Source organism: Zalophus californianus, unplaced genomic scaffold (genome assembly GCF_009762305.2).
Source record: "Zalophus californianus isolate mZalCal1 unplaced genomic scaffold, mZalCal1.pri.v2 scaffold_51_ctg1, whole genome shotgun sequence".
NCBI lineage: Eukaryota > Metazoa > Chordata > Mammalia > Carnivora > Otariidae > Zalophus > Zalophus californianus.
Genome location: NW_023365548.1, coordinates 623 through 8,836, shown reverse-complemented (window position 1 = coordinate 8,836; position 8,214 = coordinate 623). Strand labels below are relative to the sequence as shown.

At 61.1% G+C, this 8,214-nt stretch overlaps 1 protein-coding gene across 1 annotated transcript; it reads right to left on the bottom strand.

The window, feature by feature from the left end:
- Positions 1-461: 461 nt before the first annotated feature.
- Positions 462-7,962, bottom strand: LOC118356697 (beta-1,4-galactosyltransferase 7-like; the record flags this gene model as incomplete). Its single annotated transcript, XM_035725999.1, has 6 exons — positions 462-1,419; positions 1,802-1,906; positions 2,180-2,263; positions 3,222-3,447; positions 5,900-6,262; positions 7,801-7,962. Coding segments are annotated over 6 exons (1,096 nt in total), but the record flags the coding sequence as incomplete, so codon positions are not given.
- Between the last annotated feature and the right edge of the window lie 252 nt (positions 7,963-8,214).

Sequence of the window (8,214 nt, the reverse complement as noted above, 5' to 3'; positions counted from 1 at the left end):
GACTTCACTCCCTTCTTCTGGCATTTCAGGTGTCCTGTTTATTGTTAAACAAACCAATTTGCCCTGGTCCCAAGACTCTCCTGACTTCTGGCCCAAATCTTTGGCAGTCAGATGCCTTGAAGGAGTGATCTACCTTGCAGAGCCCCTCACCTCACACTCTCATTGGCCCCAGGCTTCCTTGCAGGTAATTCCTCCAAGGTCACTCCCCAATTCCATGGTCTCCCATGGCTCCCCTCCTTTGCTTCTCCTGGACATCGTGTGATCAGTGCTAATCTGCCCTCATGCTTGTGGGAACCACCCAGGATTCTCCTGCTTCTCATCTTCTTCCTCCCACCTCAGAGACGTGGTCTTCCCACCTCCAAGCTACGACCAGGTCCTTGCCGGCACCTTCTGCCTACCCTGAGTCTGGGCCTGTGGATCTATGACTGTCCATCCCAGTGTGGCAGGATGAAGCCCCCCGACCCCAGAGGGACCAGACTGCCCAGAAGGGCAGCGAAGCCTGGAGGGCTGTGGGAGGTGGCAGGAACCTTGCCCTCCATCCAGCTTCTCTCCCACCTGAGCTTCCCCTGGCCTTGGCATCCCCAGCCCTGTCCCAACCCCTTGCCAGCTCATCACTAAGGGAGGTGCCATCTTTTGCCCCATCCCCCTCCACTTGGTCATAGGCGACAAACTGGTGGTCCACAACACGTTTTGTCTGGCCCACCATCCTTTTCTGAAGTTTCAATTAGTTGCTAGCGTTTAAAAAGTACCCAATTTCACGTAAGAATCCAGAATTCTAGTTTCTTTTGAAAAAATCAGAAGATCCGGCAACACGGGGCCCACATTCCTGCACAGTTGACACCCAGCAGGAGCTGGCCTCCGCAGTTCCCTTCCTGTGGGACCTGCACGCCGGTTTCTGCAGTTCCAACCTTCTGGATCGCCTGGCCACCGATGTCCGCCACCTGGCTTCTGCCCAACGCGGTCCAGGGGAAGGAACCAAGGTCTAAGCACGCCAAGGCGGGCAGAGCAGGGCAAGTAGGAAGGGGGCGGGCGGTCCCAGGTGGCAGCCGCGTTCCAGCCTCTCTCCACTGCTGTTCATTGCTAGCAGCGTCCCGGGTCCAGCCTGCCCCCAGGGGGGCCGGGCTGCCGCAAGCGGGTGGCTTGCTAGGCGCTGTTTTGGGCCCCTCCACGTCCTACTGGAGTAGGGCGCCGGGCCTGAGGCTTTGTCCTGAGCCTGAGGAGCTGTGTGGCCTGTGGGCACAGGCTTCCTTACTGTCCGCCGGCTCAGCCAAACATGCACCAGGGGGTGGCACCCTTGTCACAGTCCAACAGGATGTTGAGGACAGTACAGGGGGCCCCGCCCACCGACAGGGCAGTGCGGGAATCCACGCGGTACTTCACGGTGCTCAGGCCGCCCTCCCGGTCTACCTTGAACTGCTCCTGGGAAGGGAAGGGGGAGAGGGCACGTACTCAGGGCTGTGTGGCGGCTAACTGTCCCCAGCGGCACCGCGGCGGTAAGTACGAGAGCCGATGCGCCAATATGGCCGGGTGCGGGATAGTGGTCCCTGTGTCACAGGTCTGCCTGGGAGTCGGCACCTACAGCAGAGTCCCTCCCCTGCTCCCCGCCTGCCCGGGCCCTGAGGTCTCGGCTGGCCCACGGCACCCAGGTGCTCATGGCAGCCCCCAGAGCGGGGACTACGCTGGGCCAAGCAGGAGAGGACAGGGCCATCTGGGCCCGAGGAGAGCTTGGTGGTAAGGCTTGGCCCTGTTGCTTTCCCCATGTCACCACCTATGCGGCCCCAATCAGGGGACCAGCCAGCACCTGTTTTTGAGCGGCGATGCGCTTCTGGTCCCTCTTCCGCCAGGCTGGGTCATGCAGGTGGCGAAATGTCTTGTACCCAGTTGTGATTCCCGAGGGGCGGAAAAGCTAAGAAGGCCAAAGGAAGGGGGGTCAGGCCGCCCTCCCGGAGCTCTGGCCCTCACCGCTAGTCTTCCGGGGTCCCCCCGCCTGCCATGGGCCACGGGCCAAAGGCCACAGGCAGGGGCCTGCACTGCCACTCAGCAGGAGAAAGAGGTGCTCATCGGTGGCAGGGCAGGGGGGGCCATCTCCAAGTCCCAGGAACCTCATCTGAGCCAGAGAAGGGAACCTCAGGGCAGCCACAAAGGCTGAAGAGGGGGGGAGCCCTTGGGGAGACATTACCTGCAGCCCGGCCCCTTTGATGCGGCGGTAGAACTCGTCGTCTTCACGGCCCCAGCCCCAGAAGCGGTTGGACATCCCGTTGCACTAATAGAGACAGGGAGTGTCACTTGCCCCATCCTCCCAGGAGCACTCCCTGGTCTCCTACCACTTGGGAGTCTGCCAAGGCCCCCTGCTCCTCCCCGCACCCCCCCCGGCCCCGTGGAGGTTCGAATGGACACCCAGTCCCTCTGCCTGTTCTAATGGGGCCCTGAACTTGTGTGAGATGACCAGTTTCTCAAAAAGGTCTGGCTGGCAGGAGGGCACCTCTCTGGGCAGCTGGTGATGGGCAGAAGTGCCAGCTCGTGCTTGACTTCTGCCTGCCCCATGCCCCCGCTTCTCCCGGGGACGCTCTGCCCTGGTCTCTCCCTGGGGGGATGGGGACAGCTGGGCTCTGTGGCAGCACCGTTTTCTGCTACCCGACCTGGAGCTTCATTTACATAAAGCTGGCTTCAGCCACAGCCTGAAAAGAGTGCAAGAAAGGGGGGTCTAAGCCACTTGGTCCCCCTCCCCCCAACCGACCTCCAGCCACAGCCCCTGACTCAGGGTGGGCCCCTGACTCAAGTCAGGCCAATCAAGAGGCAGCAAGATGCAGTTCTGGGACTCCTGTCTGGGTTGCTGGAGAAGGTACTTCATCTTCCACTGAAACCGGGCCTAGGTGGGCGCGGGGCGCAGGTACAAGCACCCTGCCCGTTGAGTGTCTGAAAATAAATCCACTCCACTGAGAAAGCCGAGCTGAGAGATGGCGCATGAGATGGTGTCGGGGGACCCTCATCTGAGAGGCTGGGCCAGCCGCTCCTGAAGCCAGACCGTCCCCCGGCCCCACCCAGACCGGTCCAGTCTGAGAGCCAAGGAGCCGGCCCCCCTCCCACCCCCAGTGTTCTGTTCTGAAGCCAGCTGGTACCGGGGCTCCCGCTCCCGGCCGCGGCCTCCCTAACCAAGTCTCCCATGTGGTGGGCTGCTCCCGGGCTCCTGCAGGCGGGCGCCCCCTGGCTCTGGGCCTCACCAGCTGGTAGTGCTGCTTGGAGAGCAGCAGGATGCCGCCCACGTAGGTCTTGTAGTGGTAGAGCGGGTGGAGCTCCGGGGAGGCCACGTGGAAGGGCCCGGCCTCGGGGAAGCCGTAGTCCAGCTCCTCGTTGAGGGGCAGCAGGTCCACGTCGTGCATGGCGATGTAGTCCGTGCTGTTGCTGGTCTCCAGGAAGCCCACGTTGATGAGGGCCGCGCGGTTGAACCTGCGCAGGGGTTGGCAGAGGCTGAGCGGGCGGGGGGCGGGGCTTGCTCTCCCCGCCCGGCGCCCGGCGCCCGACGCCGCCTTCCCTGGGGGGCTGCCCGGCACGCCTGCACCCCCCCGCCCCGGGCTCAGCGCACACAGGTCCACCGAGCCCCCACCATGTGCCGGAAACCGCCCGGATCACTGCAGTGCCCGCACTGAGAAATCAAAGCCCTGTCTTCTGGGAGCTGACATGCTTGTAAAGGAAAAAAATAAGTTATGTGCCCAGCCAGACCCTGGTGAGCCGCGAAGGAAAGAACAGCAGGGCGAGGAAGGGGGAGCCCGCTGGGGGGCGGGGCAGTGTTCTTTCAGACAAGGGGGATGGGGGGCAGGATAACAGGGTGGCAGGGGAGAGGAGTGGAGGGGATGGGGCTCCGAGCAGAGGTGAAAGCAACCGACAAGGCCTGAGGCAGGAGCAGAGGGACCGAGGAGGGCTTAAGGGATGCGGCTGGGGAGGGGCCCTGGCAGGTTGGGGCTGTGACCCGCAGGAAGACGCAGGAGCCATGGGCTCGAAGCAGGGACAGGACGTGCTGTGTCTTGGCGTGTAACAGGGTCACGCCAGCTGGGGTGTTGGGAAGAGACGGGAGGATCAGGGGCGGGAGCAGGCAGTCGGGTTGGGAGGCTCCTACACTCATTTAGACAGGAGGCAGTAGTGATTTAGCTCAGGGGGGTGGTGAGAAGGGGGCAAGTTCTAGATGTATTCTGAGAGTCGGGATGCACCGCGCGAGGGAAAGAGGGGGGTTGAGAATGATTCTGAGGCTTTCTGGCCTGAGCAAGCAGAAGCGAGGAGCGGGCAGCTCCTGAAATGGGGAAGGGGGGCGGGTGGGAATTCAGAAATGTGGTTTTGATCTTAAGCCTCAGCTGCCCGACACCCCCAGAAGGAGGGTGACGCAGGTGGTTGCACGTGCGGTTCTGGCGGTCAGGAGAATACAGACTTGGGGGGGTGGTCAGCAGGGTACGGGTGGGGTTTAGCGCCCTGAGACCGACCGAAAACCCCCAGGGAGTTACTGGAGCCAGAAAAGAGGATGCTGAGGCGCTGAGCCCCAAGAGCACCAACTCAAGAGGTCAGGGAGGGGAGGCTTCGGGGCATGGCAGTGGGCTCACTGGGGCTCACTGGTGGTATCGGCGAGAGCTGCCTCCATGTCATGATGGGGGTAAACGCTGGAACAGAGTAGGTTCCAGAGAGCGGGGGGGGGGGGGGTTCCTGCTACAAAGGGGAGCAGAGAAATGGTGATGGGAGGTCACAGGGTCTTGTCTTTTTTAATTGGGCGCTATCTCAGTGGGCGTGCTGCAGCGGTGCCCATTGGTGCGGGCGAGAAAGGAGCCGTGGCTAGAGCCATGTCCTTGAACAGCATAGCGAGAAGGGGATCGGGGGCCCAAGTGGAGGGGCTGGGACAGGGCATTCTCAGCATGGCGGGTGCCTAGGCTGGTGGGCACCAGGGCGCGCTCTCTTCCAGCTGGTTCTGTTTCCTCACACAGGAAGCAAAGTCATCAGCCGAGGCTGAGGAGGAGGAGGAGAGGAGAGAGGGAGCAGAGCTGCGTCAGAGAGCGGAGAGGCAGCAGGCCAGAGGAGCGCGGGGCTCCAGGCAGGCCCTCCACTGCCAGGAAGACAAGCCACCTCTCCAGCCACATTCTGTGGCCCATGGGCCGAGGGACTGATGCTACCGATGGACTGTGGAATCCAAGCTGGGGGAGGAGACAGTGAGGACCAGGAGGGTGGGCTGTGAAAACTGGGGCAACTGTGGCCTAAAGGGCCGGGTGGGGCCCCAGAGCCTTTGGACCTGTCCCAGTGGAGCGAGGCGTGGTAAAGGGCAACGACCTCAGGGTAACACCAGAGCAGCTTCGAAGCTGTGGTCTTGACCAGCCCTTCCCTGAATACCCACAGCCAATCCACTAGAAAGCTCCTCCCCACCACATCTCCCCCAGAGCCAAGACACCCTCACCTCTGACCACCCAGCACCCCTCTGGTGTCCAGGTAAAAGCTATTCCTCATACAGGAGCTGTGGTCATCTTTGCAAAATGGGTATCAGGGCACCTGGGGCGGGGGGGCGGGGGTGGCTCAGGCATTTAAGTATCCGATTCTTGGTTTCGGCTCAGGTGATGATCTCAGGGTGGTAAGATCGAGCCCCGCGTCGGGCTCTGCGCTCGGTGGGGAGTCCGCTTGAGATTCTCTCTCTCCCTCTGCCCCTCCCACCTGCTCGTTCTTTCTGTCTCTCAAATAAATAAACAAATCCTTTTAAAAAAAGATTACTGCTCCCCCCCCCCAGCTGCCACTGCTCCCCAGGGATGGGGGGAGCTTTCACAGGCCAGAGACCCCCCTGGCATAGGACTCCTGTGGGAAAGGGAGGAGTCCGAGGGGCCAGGGCAAGGTGAGGACCTGGAGAGGGCCTGTTGAATCAGGAGGCCGCCCCTACCTGAAGTGGTCCACCTGGTTGAGCACGTAGATGTGGTGCTGGATCTTCTTCCTGCTCAGGAAGCGGTGCATGTGGGGCACAAAGACCAGGAGCTCCTCAAAGCGCTCGCGGAAGGGCACCAGCACGGCCAGGCGGTGGGGGCCCCAGGATGAGTCTTCTTCCCAGTGCTCAGGAGGCGGCTCTGGGGGGCAGGACTGGGGTGGGCCTGGGGTCTCCTGCCCTTGTCCCCTGGCTGCCCGGGCCATGTCACCGGAGCAGCTGAGTTGCAGCCAGAGCAGGGAGAGGAAGCCCAGTAAGAGACAGGCAACGAAGAGGTGAAAGACGGAGCACTTCCGAGGGAGGCCGCTGGGCAGCAACCTGGACCTGCGACAAGAGCAGGGACAGGGTCAGGAGGGCGGGTGGCACCAGGGGCCCTCTGACAGGCCCCTCTCTGGCTCCCCCCAAGTTGGGCACACAGGACCGGTCTGCCCCAAGCGCCTGGGAGTTAGTGCAGAAGCCAACACTTGAATGCTTTTGTTCATGCTGCTACCTCGCATCAGAATCCTGCTCACTGCTCTGGGCCCAGCCTCTGTTCACGCCGCCTCCAGGAAGCCCTCCATCCCCTGGGCAGAGCTGCCCCAGTTCCTTCACACCCCTTTACTTTCTGTGAGTGAGTCCAGGTCAGACCAAGAGCTGCTGGAGGTCAGGGATGAGACTCCTTGTGCCTTGTACCTGCCCCTCCCCAGGACAATGGCTGGAGGTCCAAAGCTCGAGCCGACGGCAGGAGTGCCGCCTTAGAGGTCCCATCCACTGCCTTCCAACCACGCTCCCCTGTCGGTTTACCCCTAGATGAAACCTTGGCTTCATCCTGCTTCTCACACAAGAAAGACCCCCAAGGCGGGGGCCAGGGCCGATATCCGTCCCAGGGAAGAGACCTGAGTTGACTCTGGGAAGATCGGATCTGCCTCCAAAACAACACAAGGCCCAAACGGCCAGTGGCAGTTCACTGAACGAGTCTCAAAGCTTCAGTCCAAGGGGCAGCCCATGCGACAAGAGATGAAAGACGGAAGAGGGAAAGGAAGATGCACGCCGGGAATGGAACCCAGGCTGGGTTTAGAAGCGGCCAGCGCCACTGAATGGCCTGGACACCGAGGGAGTGCTTGGAGAGGCTGCTCTCTAGGTTAGGAAGGTGGGATTCACCTGATCCCTTTGCTGAGGATCGCGAAGGAGCTGAGCAACCTAAGAAAAAGCAATCTTCCTCAATCTACTCCCCCTGCAATAACCTGCAAAACACTTGGCTTTATTGCCTTTAGGAGTCACCAGTTAGCTGGCAGGCGGCACAAATTTGACCTGAGTTGCTCCCTACCACTCACCGAGGGCACGTGTGGGGTAACCCAGAGCTTCGCCACTCACCATAGTCCTTCCTGCTCCAGCCCTCACACAGTCTGCTGTGCCCTTCCTTATTTTATCTGCCTGGAAGCCCGCTGCTGATCCTCTGGGGCCAACCTCCCATGTCATGGCCAGCACGGTCCCTCTACCTCAATTCCAACGCCAGGGCCCGCAGAGCCAACCCCTCAACGTGCGCACAAACTGACAGAGCACTCCCTGCATGGCCTCTGGGCCTTCCCTCTTCAGAGCTCTTATCTGTAATCACTTGTGTCTCTGCAATCACTTGTGTCCCTGCTCACTGTCTTCCCCTGCAGGTCATCAGTTTCTGCCTGCGGCCCCAGTTTAGACAACAGAGGGCTTGCTAGGCGAGTCACAGGAAAGGTTCAAGCTGTCAGGGACATGCTTTAAGTCACACACCAGAGCCAGAACAGCTCCTGACTTTCTCTAGAGCACAACCTGGAAGCCAGCAGCCCTGCAGCCAGGTCCCACACACAGCAGAGAGGTGGCCAGGTAAGACAAGGCTTCTGACTTACCCCCCATTGTCCTGTGGTAGGGCTCTCCGCTGGGGAGGAGCGGAGCCCAATCCTGCCAGTGGCTTGGGAAGGCTGGAACCTCTACAGATTCTCTTTCGCCCTCGGGGCTCTCTCTGGGGGTGGGATGGAGACCGGGAATACGGACATGAAGAAACATCCCACCTTTGGGAAAAGAAGCAGTGACCGTTATCCGGGGGTTTGGCATGGCTTGGGCACTCTGTGCAACTTCACAGGCTGTTCCTTCAGTCCAGCTTCCCTTTCCAGGATCACGTTCTCGTAGGCAATCCTATCCTTTGGGCTCTAAGGGCCCAAATCCCCGAGCAACTGAATTCAGAACCAAATCTCAATTCCTCAGGACAAGTGGACACTGAGAGCTCCTGGCGCCACCTGGTGGCAAACTCCAGATCTGCAGGC